This window comes from Physcomitrium patens, chromosome 3 (assembly GCF_059467195.1).
Source record: "Physcomitrium patens ecotype Gransden chromosome 3, ASM5946719v1, whole genome shotgun sequence".
In the NCBI taxonomy this organism is placed as follows: Eukaryota; Viridiplantae; Streptophyta; class Bryopsida; order Funariales; family Funariaceae; genus Physcomitrium; species Physcomitrium patens.
This window is the reverse complement of record NC_143412.1, coordinates 3,925,900-3,943,971: the sequence shown is the minus strand read 5'-3', so window position 1 is coordinate 3,943,971 and position 18,072 is coordinate 3,925,900. Positions and strand designations below refer to the sequence as shown.

At 30.5% G+C, this 18,072-nt stretch overlaps 1 protein-coding gene across 1 annotated transcript; it reads right to left on the bottom strand.

The window, feature by feature from the left end:
• Positions 1-3,686: 3,686 nt before the first annotated feature.
• Positions 3,687-6,906, bottom strand: LOC112280406 (nucleosome assembly protein 1;2). The gene is made up of 11 exons (XM_024515867.3): positions 6,692-6,906; positions 6,123-6,277; positions 5,850-5,942; positions 5,584-5,677; positions 5,404-5,465; positions 5,169-5,294; positions 4,988-5,046; positions 4,633-4,851; positions 4,351-4,522; positions 4,125-4,145; positions 3,687-3,994 (listed from the first exon to the last, which is right to left on the bottom strand). The coding sequence occupies exons 1-11, from the start codon at positions 6,723-6,725 to the stop codon at positions 3,926-3,928; spliced, it is 1,104 nt and encodes a 367-aa protein (XP_024371635.1). The 5' UTR covers positions 6,726-6,906; the 3' UTR covers positions 3,687-3,925.
• Positions 6,907-18,072: the final 11,166 nt, after the last annotated feature.

Here is an 18,072-nt window from a genome sequence, read left to right as displayed (position 1 = left end):
CAATGCAAAATATGATATTTATCAATCTTATATCTATGCTTATTTGTTTTCAAGCATATTTTCTTGATTATCCTATGAAAACATTGTGTATGGACAATGTAAAAGAATTTGCATCAAAGTTTTTTAAAAACTATTATATTGCAATAGGGATTGAGTTGACATATTGTGTCCCATATGAACATGCTCAAAATAGACTTGTAAAGTTATTTATAAAGCATATACAACTTATTACCCAGCCACTCCTTTTTCAGGCGAATTTACTTGCATTTATGTGGGATCATGTAGTTTTGTATGCAGCAACATTAATATGCCTCTAACTTTCTTTTCTTGAAATTATTACACCATAAGAACTCATTTTAGATTGTGTTCTAATTGTATCTCATCTATTTGTATTTGGTTGCCATACTTAGATTTCAGTATTAAAATTTCAATGGCATATCATTAAAGCTCATCAATAAGAGGGCATATATGTTGGTTTTTATTTATCAAGCATTATTCATATTATTGAACTCTCAACTTACACATTATTCCGTGCATGTTTTCAAAATTGTTGTTTTAAAGAAAATGTATTTTGATCTCTTCAAAGAAGAATATTTAATCAAGAAAGAAATATATTACTTATATTTGCAGCACCAGAAATGTTTACAATGAATCTTAGTTGTAGAACATCTTTGACTGAAACTAAAGTTGTCAAGATTTTCTAACTAAAATAGATTGCAGATGAAACACTTGATGGCTTCAATGATATGCCTCGGATTACAAGAGTTCCAATTAATGATGCTTAAAATGAACCTGCTCCAATTGCAATACCACTAACTAATATACCTCAGGTTAAAACAACAAAAATTAAAAGAACTTGTGGACTAAATAAGCAACTACAAAAGAAAAAAGCTATAATATATTGTGTTTCTCGTATTGTTTTGGTGGAAGTTCCTACTAAACCTACACAACTATCAATTAATGATAATATGTCCATTTAAATCATACCTTCATCGCATACAATAGAAAATCTTAAAATTAAGAAGAATAAAACTAAATTGAATATAGAATTATTTGTTCTATATTGTGCTACAAACAACATTTGAAATAGATCATCTATTATAATAGATGAATCATTTGCATTCAAGATTGCAAAAGCTCTTTTTTACAAAAAAAAATGATTCTAAATCTCAAACCATTGAAGAAGCAATGTGTCGCTCTAACTAGTTAAAATGGAAAATTGCCATTGAGGAGAAATATGCTTCTTTACGTAAGAGGAAAGTCTTTGGTCCAATTGTGGATACTCTTACTTCTCACCTTGGGAAGTATAAGATGGTATTAATATGCAAGCAAGATGCTAAGGATCAAGTAACTGGCTGTAAAGCTTGTCTTGTTGTCCAAAGATTTACCCAACAGTTTGGCATTGATTATAAATCTACATATTTTCTAGTCATGGATTCAATTACATTTCAATATATTATTGAAATGGCAATTCATGCCACCCTTGAGATGTATTTCATAGATATGGTAACTACATATTTGTATGGTTTTCTTGATGCAGATATTTATATGAAAGTTCTACATGGTTTAGAAACAGGAACTCCAAATGTACCTGCTCCAAAACAATATCGTGGTATTAAATAACACAAGGCCTTGTATGGTCTAAAATAATTTGGATGCATGTGGTATCAACATCTTCAAAATTATTTAATTAAAAATAAGTTTATAAGTGATCCACTAATCCCTTATTTATTTATCAAACAAGATAAAATTGGTTTTATAATCATTATTGTATATGTTGATGATCTTAATCTAATGGAAACTAGATTTCTATGCATTGCAACTACTAACCTACTTATCTATGAATTTGAGGTGAAAATGCAAGGAAAAATAACTTTTTGCATTACTCTTTAGATTATACATTTCATAGATAGTAGTATTTTTCTCTACCGACTAACATATCTTAGACAAATCTTGTGGAGATTCAATATAATTGATGCTTATTCATTGTCAACACTAATAGTTGGATGTGGTCATGATGGTCATAATCCATACAAACTGTGCAAGAAAGAGGAAGAAATATTAGAAGATCAATATCCATACCTTGTAGCAATTGAAGCACTTTTATATTTAGCTCATCTATAAGACCAGATATTGCATTTGCAGTTAGTGTTCTTGTAAGACTACAACATTGAAATGACATTAAATATTTATTATGTTATTTAAAAAACCCTAAAAATTTGGGATTATACTACACACAATATGCAGATCCAAAATTGGTTGGATATTTTGACGTAGGATATAAATCTGATATTGCAACAGCTAAATCTCAAATATGCTATGTATTCTTAAGATATGGAGCTGTAATATCATAGAAATCAGTGAAACAAACTGTAACTACAACTTCATCCAACCATGCAAAAATTATTACTTTACATGAAGTATCTCAAGAATATATTTGATTGTAATCAATTAATAAACTTATTCAAACAACCTATGGACTTTCATATGATGATTTTCCAACTATCTTATATAAAGACAATAAAGCTTGTGATGTACAGATGCAAGTTAGTTTCATTAAAGGCAAGAAGACAAAGTATATTGATCCGAAGTATTTTAGTTATATCCATGACTTGATTATTGATCAAACACTTAAGATCAAGAAATTGAATCTGCAAATAACCTTGTTGATCTCCTCACCAAAGTGCTCCTTTTAAGCAACTATTGTCGATTTATTTATGGCATTGGCATGCTGCAACTTGCTTTTTATATGCAAGAAAGTTAATAAACTCTTAAAATGATGTGCTCTTTTTCCTTCATCTATGGTTTTGCCTTTGGATACAATAAGAGTTTTCTAGATAAGGTTTTATTGAGGCAATAGGTGTTAATCTTGCAAGATTATAAAAAAGTATAGATCATAATTCTATGCAAATTTTATGTTATATAAAATATTATAACAAGTAAAGAGTGTTGAGAGCATTAAATACAACCAGCACTCTATAATATTTATTGTAGTTTATAGTGGATACAATAGCTATAGTGTTTAGAATGTAGTGGAGAGAAACTGTTTTTTTCCCCTTCTTTATATACGTGAGATAACCACATCACTACACTCCCTCTCACATGTATATGTGTTTTTTTGTACACATTACTTCTAACTGTTCTTGTAACAATCCAAATATTCTCCACCTCTTGTAACTCTCCAAATATTCTCCACACCAACAATACAGAGAATTTATCAAACTAATAAATATTTGTTTAAAAAATTTGTTAGATCTTGTGACTCTCCAAATATTCTCCACACCAACAATACGGAGATAGAATTTATCAAACTAATAAGTATTTGTTCAAAAAATTTGTTAGATCCGTCGGTTCCTGAATCAAGACATACTGTTGTATGGATCAGAAATAATGTTCAACCATTGAATTTATCAACAAAACTTGGCACTGTGAGAAAATGATCGAATTATCTCCATGCTATGCTGGCCATTAGGTAGGAGATTAGCACATTTACAAAAGTAATAAATAGTTGGATATTAATTAGCTTAATGATTCACATCTTAGGAATATCCTTTGCCCAGTTTCAGGCGGTGAATTATTTAAGGGGTAGACATGTGTTCTGATCAGTAAATATATTATGATTTTGATTGTACAGTGCACTTACTATACCCCACATTGTACAATCCAGTAGAAAAAATGGACAGCAATTGTGGCAAGAAATGACAAAGGATGTGTTGTGATTTAAAATTTCAGACGTGGTTACAGGTTCTCTATAAATAGTCAATGCTACTTGAACTGAGTTGTTTCTGCGATAACTTCCAGAAGGTGAATGTTAACATTCCCTACGTTTGACTACATAAAAGCAGTATGCTTTTAAGAAAAGACAGGAGATGTGTATAAGTCATGTTTTAATGAAAACAAGCGCCGATTTGAGAACAGATTGAAATTACTGCTGCTTGCATTCTGGTGGTTCATCACCTTGTTGCTTCCCACCAGCTGCCTTTGGTGCACGACCCTGATCACATAGAAGACTAAGTACACGAGGGGAGAACTTTTAAAGTGGAGAAACTGAATAGGGTGAATTGAAGAGCCGATTTAATACAGAACAGATCCAATCTCATTGAAGGTGGACGTTATCAAGTTACCTTCTTTACGGGGGCCACAGTCTGCAAACACCACAAAACAGAGCGTCAGGAAGTGAAATTTAACAATAGAGACCCAACCTAGATATATTCACAACATCGTTTCGATTTCACAGTAGACATTCTCTGCCACTCAGCTTGTCAAAAAATGAAAGTCGACTAGGAATGCGACAGCGCAATGGACAGTGAAAAATAAAGATTTCATTGACAATTGGAAGCCTGTAGATACCTCTTCTTCCTCGTCCTCATCGTCATCGTCCTCCTCATCTTCATCATCTTCCTCATCCTCAACGTCTTCGTCATCCTCCTCGTCATCATCATCATCTTCAAACTCGCCTTCAAGGGCGTCTCCAGTGAACCATGATACAGCATGAGGAATAATTTTATCCCTAATAGTGGATCTGAAACGATACGGAACGAGTTCACATGAGTATTCCAGCAAATTAACGTGAGTGTTCCATTATAATGATTCGACATTACTTGCACACGGACTTCCAAGCACTGCACATACCCAATATCATAGTCCTGCTCCATAGAATCTTGTAGAGCCTCTGCGGTGTCTTGATCAATGTCGTCATCCTCAGGAACTTGCGGTGGGCTAAAAAAGTTGAAGAAGCTCTCACACGGCTCAGTTTTAGTGACTGGCTTAGTATTCTTCGCTCCTTTCTTGGGCTTTTTCTTCATGACCTTCTGAGTCAGATTCTTCCCGGAAGTCCACTCGATCTCGGTTCTGAGAATCCGGACAGGTTCAGGTGAGGGACGAATTAATTCACTATCGAACGTGGTAACCTACACAAAGGTGGCGTAAATACAGTTCAAACCCTCTCGATCGAAGTTCTATATAATATGTAGATGATGGGACTCACCCCACTGCGCGTTCCAAAATTGGTTCATCGTCGTCAAGCATGTGGTACGTTTTGCTCAACTGCACAAACGATGGGTAGTTAAGGATTTCTCCCGGCTAGATTTAAACTACTGAAATCTAAATTCAAAAAATACAGATTGTAAGTCAAAGCTCATTTTAATAAGCGAGCACAGTATACTTACCACGGTGTTTTTGAAAAAAGGATTCTCCTCAAAATAGAAGTCAAGTTTAAATCCCTTGTTCTCCTCGAGATTGCTAGATTTAATATCCTTCAAGTGTTTCAGGGCGGCCTCATCGCGTTCGGTAATCTATCACCGAAAGATAGTTCCACCCAAGTTAAGAGGAAACTGAAGCACATGACTCACATCAAACATCATCAACAAACCCATTCAGGATGTGTATAAAATATAAAATTACCTGCATGTTGACTATGTCGTTCGTCTTCATCGCCATGAGCCAGAACTCTGGTACTCCTTTCACTGCAAACCAGTTGTGTCGTAGTGAGAGACAAGGGAGGAAGACGAATCACAGAAGTTCGTCACATTTCCTGACAATGCGTTAACCTAGTAAAAGATGGTAACAAAGTAAGCATAGCACCTGTTTCAGCTCCCTCCTCAGAAGCAGGTGTTGCTTCTGGAGCTTCACCCTTGGGAGCCTCAACATCTACAACACCATTAACGATATCCGATCTCTGATATGCCAGAAATGAAGTTAGGGTAAAACACCAGATTATCAAAAAGCCAACTGAACAAACACTACTTCTAGAGAGTAGTACTATGAGTATAATGTACCAACGTCAAAGAACTTCTGATAAAACGCAAACTAGTTAACAAGACTAATTTACTTCCACTGAAGACATTTACCTTGGCATACAGAGGTTCATACAACTTCTGGTACTTAGCTTCAAGAGCAGCTCTCTCCTCGTGAAATTTGGCTTCAAGTTTATCATGCTCGGACTGAGAACAGACAGAGACAAGCATCAGGTCGTCAAATGTCACGAAGCAGATGGGAGGATCTGAGGATTGTACTGAGGGAACTCAATCTCACTCAAAAAGTAGCCATGCGGTACTGGCACCAATGATCTCATGGTGTCATTCATGCATTAAATGAATATTTATTCCAGGGCATGCGCCAACCTGAATTTCTTGAAGGACCTTCACCCTAGCCTGGACCTGAGCAGGGAGTGTCGCTACGAATCCGGATGAGTTCCCATTCAGAACGTTCTGGACATTCGCCACTCCGGCGAGGTCGTCCGCACTCACCGAGATTGATTCATCGGTGATTTTGCTGGCTTTAATTAAAAGCCAACATTCATTGTCAAGTGATTTAGATAACTGATATGTTTTCAATGACAATAGAAAACTAAAAAGCGCGGTTTTTATTCAGGTCTGCTTCCTCTAAGGTACTCCCAAGATACATGCAGAGCGAAAAAGTGCATATCTAGTTCATCACACCAACAATATAAGGACGACAAAGAAACCTAAACGTAGAAGGACAACTCGATTCTGACAACTAAACATAAGGGGAAAGAGAAGCAACGCAAATCTGTAGTTTTTTGAAATACGAACAAGCACTGAGAAACGAATACAGGAGAAACACAGACTATTCTCCACACTGAAAAGCTAAAGCCGGCCAAGCCAGAATCGCAAAAAAAACACAGACACACACACATAAATCCATAGAGAACCATCCATCAGACGCATACCTGCAGCGCCGCCAGGGGCTCCGGTGTCCGACATAGTGAGGGGCTGTGAAGAGAAATTCTTAAGAAACCAGCGGCGAGAGGGGAAGCGCCTGATGGCCCGAAGCTGGCTTCGACCACAGCTACACACACTCCCCCGACGGTGCGACCGAGGCTCCTTTGAGATGGGGTCGAGAAACCCTAGGGCGACCTAACAGGGGAGCGGGATCTGGAGGTTGATGTGGCGCGGGATGAAGACGAAGAATATGTTAATCGCGACTAAATACTTGAAGGGAGAGGGGACACGGGTGAAAGAAAGCAACATCAACACGAAGGGAAGGGAAAGAAGGACGAGAAGCAAATCCAGCGCGCGCCGACATGGACGCCGCCGCCGCTGCTTACTTGCAAATATAATATGATGGCCATTGCTTAGCTTGCCCTTGCCTCGTCCTCGGCTATGCTCCCGCGACGGGACCGGCTCTGCTGCTGCTTGCAGCCCCACCATGATTTGTCCCGGCTCGGGCTCGACCGGTTCTCCTTCCCCCGGTAAACAAAAGTTAAAACAAAAACGTAACAAAGTTGCCTTCCGCGAATTTTGCTTTCTTTTCACCTCTTTGCCCCCCGGTATCGTTACAGCGGTTCCGGGTTTGTTTCAAGGTCTTTTCTAAACGGTGTTGGAATAAATATCATGCAGTTTTTTAGGGTTGCAAACAATTAGTGTGCTAACTTGGACATTAATGTGTGTTAACTTGATTTGTGTTTGTGTTGCTGTGGGAATGTGGTCAATTAAGCAACTCACAATCACTGTAACAGTTTGAATGAATAACATGAAATATAATAAAATGGATTTTGATCTTATGGTTTGGTTATATATATATATATATATATATACACTAAAAGAAAAGCTACTCTCATAGCAATTGCATATCATGATTTTGCGGTTTACTATGTTGAAGTTGTGGGCAATTACAATAATAATATTTTTTTTGGAAGACCTTACAAAAAAGTTTCAACATCATCATGAAATATATCTTGGTACTGATGTTGTGTGGTAACACTACATATGGTGAAAAATAAAAATATGGATGTTATTATAGAAGAGCCTAGTAGAAAGATATAATAAAAAAATTAAAAAAAATTAAAAAAAACAAAGATAAATGATAGAAAGGTAGCAAAAACATATAGTCTTAATGTTGCATTTTATAGAAGAGACTTCTATTTATTTTGCAAGGACATAAATGCATCAAATCAAAGTAAATAATATAAACATCTTTAAGAGAGAGTTAACAAAAATTTTAAGCAAAAATTACCTCAAATTACCAAAAATTGATACTTAGAGATGATTTGTTATAAATATGGATCAAAATCAGACCATGAGGAACAAAACTACACTCCTATGGCGACTTTGGGATTCTTTTGTCAATCAAAGAGCTAGATTAGGGAGCAAACTTGAGAAGAGATTTTTGAGAGTTAGTATCATGTCATTTGGATTAACATTGATGATTTGAGGGATTTTCAAAGTTAATAATATATTAGGGGGATTTAGATTTTGAGAAATAAACACAAGTTTACAAATTTGAGGATATTGTGAGTTTTGTAACATATTTATGAGTAAAAAATTTGAAGTTTTGTCATTGTGCTTGTTTTAAATGTGTATGAAAAATTTGAGATCAATCAAACAGATAGATTGAAGATTATAAGAGTTTTTGTGGATTATGGTCTTGAATAATTAAAATTTAAGATCACAGAGAGATCTGGCAAAATGACAAAATTTGCTAGTTTGAATGAAGCAAAAATTAGTGAGAGCAATTTAGACTTTAATATCTATACATAATTCAAATTTTGGAGTAATTGAATAGTTCTATGAGGAGAAATCTTTGTTGAAAGATCAACATTCAAGATGGAAAAGGAGGTTGGCTAACAAAGAAGAGATTTGGGGAGCTTTTCTTACAATTGGTAAGTCCAATTCTTTTCAAATTTTGTGTGCTTTATAATTGCTTATTGATTGAAGTCTGGATAAAATTTTAGTTAAGATTAATGGTTCAATTAATATTTATTGAAGTTTCAAATAACTATAGTAATTAACTAAGATGTACTTAGGATTCTCTTGAGATTTAATTAGGATTTGTTTATGATTTTAGATTTCATTAGAATTGATCCAGAATTTTGGATTTGGTTAAGGTTTAGGATTTCATTAGGATTTCATTAAGGTTTGATATAAGATTTGGTTAAGGTTCATGAAGGATTAAATTAAGATTGGATAAAAGTTTATTTAGAAACTATTAAAGAATTCTATTTATAGTTTTTAAAGAATTATTTATTATTTCTTTAAAAATTTCTATTTCTAATATTTTTTAAGATTATTATTATCTCTTCAAGATTTTATTTTTATATTTTTATAGGATTTCTTTATTATATTTCTTTGAGAGTAATTTATGACTTCTTTATGTTTCTTTTGTAACTTCTTTTAAATTTTCTTGGATTGGTTAAAGTCTAATAAGAGTTATTAAGGATTATCTAAAGTTTAATAAGACTTTATTAGATTTGGTAGGATTATTGTTGCATTTCTACTTACCTTCCACAGCTAGGTACCTAGTGTATTTTCAAGCAAGAATATACATAATACAATACCAAAATATTGTTTGGTTTGTCTTGGTTTCAAAGTTGTTTTAATAAAATTAATTTATGACAATTTGAAATAAAAATACTTAGATTTAAAAAAAAAAAAAAAAAATCTTTGTTCATACTTGTTATTATGTTTCATTCTATTTTGACAATTTTACACCAAAATTTTAATATTATATTCATATACTTTTCTTTGTGCAATTGACATGCTCTCATTCTTTCATACACCAATGTATGCACCAATGTGTATATGTATCATTATTTATGAATTTATTCTTTTAGCATTTGATTATTTTTAGTTATAATTTTTTTGTTTCTTTTTATGCATTATTAAATTTTATTTGCAATGACGAATATATTATGTAAGATTTGATATCAAAACATTTTACTCTTGCTTCCTCCAAGAAAAATCAGAAAATACATGTAATCATTTTCAATACATGTGGTTTAAAATTTTTGAAAAATAAAAATTAACCATATGTTCAATATTATAGAATTCATGTTTTTGTTTATGATGTCTACGTAATTTAGGATCTTGTTTCTATTATAGGATTCACAAATAAATATGTATATGTATGTATATATATATATATATATATATACACACACACACATAGATACATAATATTTGTTATCATAGTTTTAATCATTGCCACAACAACTTATTATTTACTCAACATATTATTTTAGTTTTTTTACATATCTTTAAATTTTTAACCAATATAATTTAATAATAAATATAATAATGTATAAAATATTTATAGATCCATTTATTAGAATATTTTTTTAAAAAAAATGTTAAATGAATGGTGGGTTGTAGTAATAATAGATAAAATTGCAGTGGTATTAGCAATATCTTGTATATAATCTAAAGATATAATCATTTAATGAACATAGAAATTGATTTTAACTGTTAAAAAAATTCCATATATTATGAACTATTTTTTTGTTAAGTATATAATTTGATTCATAGATTAAAAGCCAAATAGTTCACTAGCTCTAATACAACTATATTTCAATATTTTTGAGTTATAACTTTAAATGCAATAAAAATATATTAATAAAAAAAATCACTCAAAACAAATTTAATTTAAAACAAAAAATAATTTTGGTATTTTATTTCTTTTTTACATTCATTTATTTGTTGATTTTGTTTTTCTAATGATTATACATTATTTTTTTTATTTTTTTTAAGAAAATGATAGTCAATATGAGAATTTTGTATCATATTAATGTAATCATAGAAGTTATTATAATAAATACAAAATAGATTAAGATTTAGACAAAGAGATATATATATATATATATATATATATATATATATTTCTTATTAATCATTAAAAAAATCTATGAATTTAAATAATATAATATAGATATTTTTAATTTCTAAAAATAACTTAGTATATATATTTTAAAATAAAAAAAATTATAAATTATAAAGTTTAGTCATTATTTATTTTTAAAATTTTATTTTTATATATTGAATCTTTTAACATTTAATCTACTTTGCTATAATATAAGTCTTAGGGTTCTATATATATATATAGATAGATAGATAGATAGATAGATGGTATTGCCAAAGTTACCAAAGTTTTTGCTATTACATCTACAACCTACCATCCACTCCACATATTTTCTTACTTGTTTCAATTTCAATCAATTTTTTTTAATATTTTTAATATTTTTTATTTTAAAATTTTAATTGAAAATTTAATTTAAAAAAATATAAAATATATAAAATATAAAATTATAATATGAGTGCCAAAAACTATTGTGAAATGTCGTAGATGGCAATTTATTGTAGCAATAGCAATAATAGTAGTAGCATTAGCAGCAACCTACATATATAATATGTATTTATTTATTAAGATAGTAATGTTTTTAAAAAATAAAATTGTGTTTTAAAAATACATCTTAATAATAAAAATTATTTTTCTTATTATGAGATCTTTAATACAAAAGCATATTCTACACAATGTCTTTTTAAAACTCCAAATGCTCATATCTTGGACATTATTTAATCAAATTCATAATCATCAAAGAATACAAATAAAAATAAAACTATAAGATTAATATGTAAATAAATAAAATAATAAATAAATCTTAGTGTAAGATTCTTTAGTCTTATTTTCAAACTTTTAATTATTACTAAGAAAAATATTATATATATTTATTTATATAAGTTTTCAATTTATAGAATTTTACAATAAAATATTTAAAACATTCATCATTTAATAAATTCATCTTTGAATAATCTATCACTGATATTTTTTTGATTTTTTTAATCACTACAAAATCTAAAGTTATATATATATATATATATATATATATATATATGATTGAAATAAAAATCAAAAACCAAAAAATCATAACTATTGAAGCTGGATGAATTGGTAGAGGTAATTGGAACTATACACTATATTTTCTCAATAAACAAAAAAGAGGTGGAAAATTCAAATACAATTTCATGCAAGGCCCATGAATTAGAATTGATAACTTCTTTGGCTCCTTCAAAAACAAGAATGTCCTTGAAAAGAGATTCTTTACAAAGTCGCAATACTAAGTTTATTCATTGTATGCTGTATAATGTAAAGGAATCATTATTCTGAATTTTCTAAATTCTACTATATTATAGATGTTATTTTAATGTAATGCCACTATATACTATCTTAACTAAATCCATTTGATATGAGTTTAATTTGTTTTAGTAAAAAGATAATATATATATATATATATATATATATATATAGAGAGAGAGAGAGAGAGAGAGAGAGAAAGAGATATATATATATATATATATATATATATATATGCTCATTTAAATTCTATTTATGTTGCAAACAAACATTTACAATGGACATTTTAATTAAGTCTTGAACATAAATTTGTTATTTTGTATTCCAAATTAGTACTTATTCTTAAAAATAAAATTGGACTGACTTTTGGTAACATAAAATATTTCGTGTAATGGATTTGATAAAACATATTATGGAGGCATTACAAAATTACATGCAAAAATGAATGGCATCAAAAAGATTTTGCAAGTTGACGAAGAGGAGAAAAAAAAAAACTTTTAAATAGCTTTTGTAATATTTATTACAAGACTTGTGTTATTTTATAATTCTTTATTATGGGAATATGCCTACACCAATGAATAATGTCAGACCATTTGTGAAGTTAGGGTGGCATGTTCCAGGACATGTTTTATTTTCACACATTGTTTTTCTTTTATTGAAATATTTTACAATTGTACTATATAAAAAATATTAACTTTGACTGTTATGAAGCAACAAAACTCGATCATCTCTTTTAATTGTATAACTATGTAATAGAAGTAGAATTAGTAAATATATATATAGAGAAAAACAAAACAGAACAAAAACAACTACATATAGCATTGGATAGAACAAATCAATGTGTGTTTTGAATACAGATTTAAGACCAAAAAGATAATTATTCATTACATGTGAATGATTTTATTAGTAGACGTAATAAACATTTTAATAATGTGAAGTCTAACAATAACTCACTTATTAATACCTCTCATGGCAAGGAAAGAGCCTCCAGTGCAGATGTGTGTGTGTGTATATACATATATATATATATATATATATATATATAATATGTAAAGAATACATTGATTTTTTAAATAAATCTTATTATTTTTTCTATTTTTTGACTTTTTATGTGACAATCTATACTGGCATTTGATACATTTTATGCAAACTCTCAATTGTTTTACCAAATCATTGTAGGTATGAGTTAAACATTTTATTTTTTTTAATTTTTATTGATTATAATAGTAAAAACTTAAGTTATACCAAAAAATAAATTAACTATTATGTGGGTAGCATTTTGTCAATATGTAAATATTGCTTCATTCTTTATCTGCACAATTTGTTTGGTTTTTTTTGTTTTTATTTTTTATTTTTTATTTTTTTAGAAAATTATTGATTTGAGATTTGTTTATACGTGCAATATAATGAACTTGTAAATATTTGACGAAGTTGTTCAACAAACCTTTGTGTTGTAGATAGAAATTGACTACACAATAACAGTTAAACAGTTTATAACAGTTTAGGAGTAATACATTATAGGAGTAACACACGACTTTAAAAATAAAAATCAAATCAAATTTTACAAAGCTCGGTTATTGAAAATCGCAACTTCAGTATATCATACGTTCTTGCATTCAAATGTTTGGTTTGGTTTGGTTTGGTTTGTTTTTTTTATTTTTATTTTTTTATTTGGATTACATTCTATTCTTGTAAGATCATCCAACAATGTATTTTGAAAGAATTGAAGTCCAGGTGTCATTAATTTTCATTACAATGAAGCATTAGTTTCCACACTAAATTAAAATGAACAATTAAAATTAAAATTAAACCCACTTGAAAATCTGGAGCACTGGACGAGATTTCATGATACTTCATTAAGCGCTTTAAAGTATCATAATCTCAATTTATATAATAAATTCTTTATTCTGACACACGAAATTACTAAGTATCACTAATTACTGTGCACGTCTTGGCCTTTTTTTCAAAATATATTTTGCGCAGGGGTATTTCAAATTTGCTGCCAAGACACAGACCACGCACAATGCGGTCCATAAGACAAACCTTGTTGCTGGCTGTACTATTGACTTGCAGTGTGGCTGTCCTCTGTGGCTTCGAATCTTCGATGCTTCCCAAGACGAGGTTGATTTTTCAATACGACGTGGGAGTCGCCGTGGAAGTGGAGAGCAGCACCTCTTACGAAAACCAATTCGTTGATCACAGAATTGGTTACTACATAAGTCGCAGGGATAATTTGAAAGAAGAATGAGTGTTGAACATTGATGTTACTGAAGTTTGAAGGGGGATGTAGGCAAACCTGTATGTAGGTCACGCGTGTCTGAAATTGTACGTCGAACTCGTGCAGTCATAGATATCGTGATTTCTTTTCTTGATCGGAACATTCGAATAGGAAACTAAAATTCGGGCGATGGTCGTATTCAAATCCTGGTTCTTCAGAGCCATGTTAAGGAGTTGTCGATGGTAAAGTTCTGCCAGGATTTGAGCAGAGCAAGTGGTAAATGTGAGGAGAGAATCAGATAGTGGTGAACTTCTCGGGCATCATTGTAACTTCCACTGTTACAGGATTCATCGTGCTTCAAATCTATTCAAACTTTCTCTCGCCAACCGGCTTGGCCCTTCACAGGAGCTTCCAAGGAGATAAACAACTTGTTCTTTATCATATCAGCCGTTGCGGTACACCAGAGTTGCCAAGAACAAACGACTTCGGCAAATTCAGAGAGTTATGAGATGAAGAAAGCTCGGACGCACAGAATCATAGCGTCGTAAATATATTTCAGCAAATGCTAAGCAGAATTTCTACCTCTATGCAGTCGATATCATTTTTTTAGCATTCATTTCATTTATGCCTCTAACATGGAATAATCGTTGAGGGACGATATCACAAGCTTTCATTGCAGTGGCAAATGTGTCCTATTTTTTCGAATTGCATAATTCAACAGAATTGGGTTCATCGGGTTTGGGAGGACTTTTGCAATCGTTGTTGAAAGTCAGTGTTTGTATTGGTGAATTGGGTTTTTTGCAATAAAGTTAAGGCTGATATTCTTGACTGTTTTGTGAAATTGGAAAAACCTTTGCGGTTGAAATTTAGAGGTGTCTAGAGGGTTGAGTATGCCGAGTGCATGCAAAAAGTTGTGCTAATCTGATGGAATAGGTAGAGGATATTTGACCATTAGTGTAAAGAGGTATCGGAAGTTAGCAGATTGAGGTTGTTTAGGATTTCTGTAATATTTGGAGATCTACCAGTTGGAATAAGGTGACTTTTGGCGTGGTAAGTCGAAGACTTCTAGGCGGCGATCAAGATACATTAGTGTGGGTTAATGGTGTTTTCTTGCAACTTGTAAGTTAGATTGGATTGAAACTTCTTGAGCATTTGGAAGGCTTGCAAAGACACTAGTGGTAGAAATTTACAACAATCGGACAGTCAGATTGAGAATTACAGATTACTGAAGCTCGTTGTCTAGAGTTAGAGTTAAAAATAAAATAAAATAAAATAAAATAATAAAATAATAAAATAAAATAAAATAAAAACTAACAAATAACAAAAGACTTTGTACTTATAATATCTTGAAGTTATTAAAAATAGTATTTCTAAGCTGTTTGTATTGGGATTAAGCTTTTACATTGAAATCCAAAATATTTGTATTTAGATGGTTGAAACCTACTAGCTTACCCGAGTACTTGCAAAACATTGTTTTATCTTCCACAGCTAGACGCTCGGTGCGTTCTCAAGCAAGATAGCACGTAATACGACAATGGATGAAGAATTTGCTAAAGTTGAAGGTCAAATGCAAAGAATTCCATACAAGGCAGCAATGGGTTCACTAATGTATGCAATGGTTGGCTTAAGGGTGGATCTTGCATATGCAGTGAGTGTTGTGAGCCAACACATGACAAAGGCTGGACCAATCCATTGGGCAACCATCAAAAGAATCATGAGGTACTTAAAAGGCACTTTGAATTTCAAATTATGCCTTGGAGGTGATAACATTATTTTGCATGGTTATTGTGATGCGGATTGGGTTGGAGATGCAAATGATAGAAGATCAACAATGGGATATGTGTTCTTTGTTGGAGTGAGAGCTATATCATGGAATTCAAGAGACAACCAACAATTGCAAGGTCAACAATGGAAGTAGAGTACATGACAACAAGCCTTGGGCAATATGGCTAAGACAACTTTTGGAGGACATTGGAGATATGCAAATAGAAGCAACTCTAATGGAGTATAACAATCAACAATGTCTTACAATTGCAAAGAATCCCAAGCATCATTCAAGGACAAAACATATTCACATTCAACATCACTTCATAAGAGAGAAGATTGAAATGGGAGTGATTGATATGAAATAATGTGCAAAAGAAGACATACTTGCTGATTTGTTGACAAAGACATTAGTAAAGGATAGACACCACATATTAACAAAGGCATTAGGATTGAAAGCCCTTTGACCAATAGAAAAGTGGGAGTGTTGAAGTAAGTCACTTAGTAAAAGGTATTACCTTAGATAAGTTGTTAGTGATCAAAAGGTAGCAAAGAGTATAACAAAGTTATTAAGGTGGCTTCTAGGATTTGTAGATGTTGGCTAAGGTTTGTAGGTGGCGGCTAGGTCAAGAAAGAATCAAGGGTTTACTTGAATGAAGTAGAAATGGATGTAATGTTGATGAAAGTTGCCTTGTTGGTTGGCAATCACCACCTATAAGTAACAAGTGTATGAAGTAAGAGTTATCTTACTCCATACTCCCTTTTGTGTGCAACCTTGCTAATGCTAAGTGTTGTAACTTCAAAGTACTTTTTCTTCAATAAATAATGGCTAAAAAGTTTTTTTCAATATATTTATATAATTTAAAGTCAAAATCAAAAGAAAAGAATTTAAAGAAAGTTAAAAAAATTAAAAAATTAAAATTAAAATCTTAAATACAAACAAAATTATTTCAGTCTTTGTTAATGTGAAGAATCAAAGTCAAATTTAAAAAATTCTTTTTGTAGATGCTATTTCTATTAGTAATGGTAGCACATTAATTACAATTTAAGATTTATGAGCAATAAATTATTTTAGTGGAAAAAAATAAAAAACAAATCTTAAGGAATTAGATAAAGATATAAGTTTGAAGCTATTTATAACTTATTTTTTTGGGTTCCAAAAATTTATGTGTCATAAACTTGTTAAGGTTGGTAAAAAAATTATAAGAACTTACAATAGCCTACCATTGAGTCTAAAAGTTATAAGAGCATTTTTAAAAGAAAAAATAAAAACAAATTTGAGATATAAAAAATAAGCTTTATAAAGATTAAAAAAAATTTAGATATTTGGATGCAGATATATATATATATATATATATATGTAAGTGTGTGTGTGTGTGTGTGTGTGTATCTTTAAGATTTAGAATATATTAAAAATAAGCTTTAATAATTTAAAAATAAAAGAAAAGAATATATTTTTGAAAACAAATTGTTTCTTTTTTAATGATATGAATCTAGAAGGCATATCCTAAGAAAAAGCATTGCAAATATGGGGCAGTGGTAAAAAAGATACATTGAAAAAAAATATGGAATTTATGTTAGATTAATTGAAATACCAATCCTAGGTAAAAGAAAAAAAAATGAAATTTTAAGATCACATGATCAACTAGAAGACATAGATAGAAAGCTTATTGAAAATGAAATAGAATATAAATACTTACAAATGTAGAACTTGAATATATATTCATTTCTTAGATTATCAAATTAAGTAATTTACTTAATTATTATCTAAATATCATATATAAAATTATTAATAATAGAAATAACTTAAAAATTTAAGATTAGATTCTTTTTATATCATCTAAATATTAGTATGTTTTTTTTAGATATATGATATTGTAAAGTTGTTATTTCATAATTTTAATATTATATTAAAATTAAATTTATATATTAATATTAAGCATACTACTATTGTATCACTTTAATTTTTAAGTTTTAATATTATTATTTCTACATAAAATATTTAAAAATATATTAAGAATATTTTTTTATTAATAAAAAAATCTTAAATTAAAATATTTTCTACTAGACATATCATGTATACACAACTTTGAAGAGGCAATAATAGATAAGGCATTGTCCATGTGATGCAAAAAAGATGTTTAGAAATAATTTAAGAACTTAAATGTCTTGAAATTGAAAAATTATTCTTTTATAGAAAAATTTCTAAACTTATTCTTTAA

Coding starts and splice junctions, on each gene's coding strand:
- LOC112280406 (XM_024515867.3), bottom strand. CDS start 6,725: ATGTCGGACACCGGAGCCCCTGGCGGCGCTGCAG. Junction 4,146..4,350: donor ATGAGGACGAGGAAGAAGAG/GTATCTACAGGC, acceptor TGGTGTTTGCAG/ACTGTGGCCCCCGTAAAGAA. Junction 3,995..4,124: donor CTGTGGCCCCCGTAAAGAAG/GTAACTTGATAA, acceptor CTATGTGATCAG/GGTCGTGCACCAAAGGCAGC.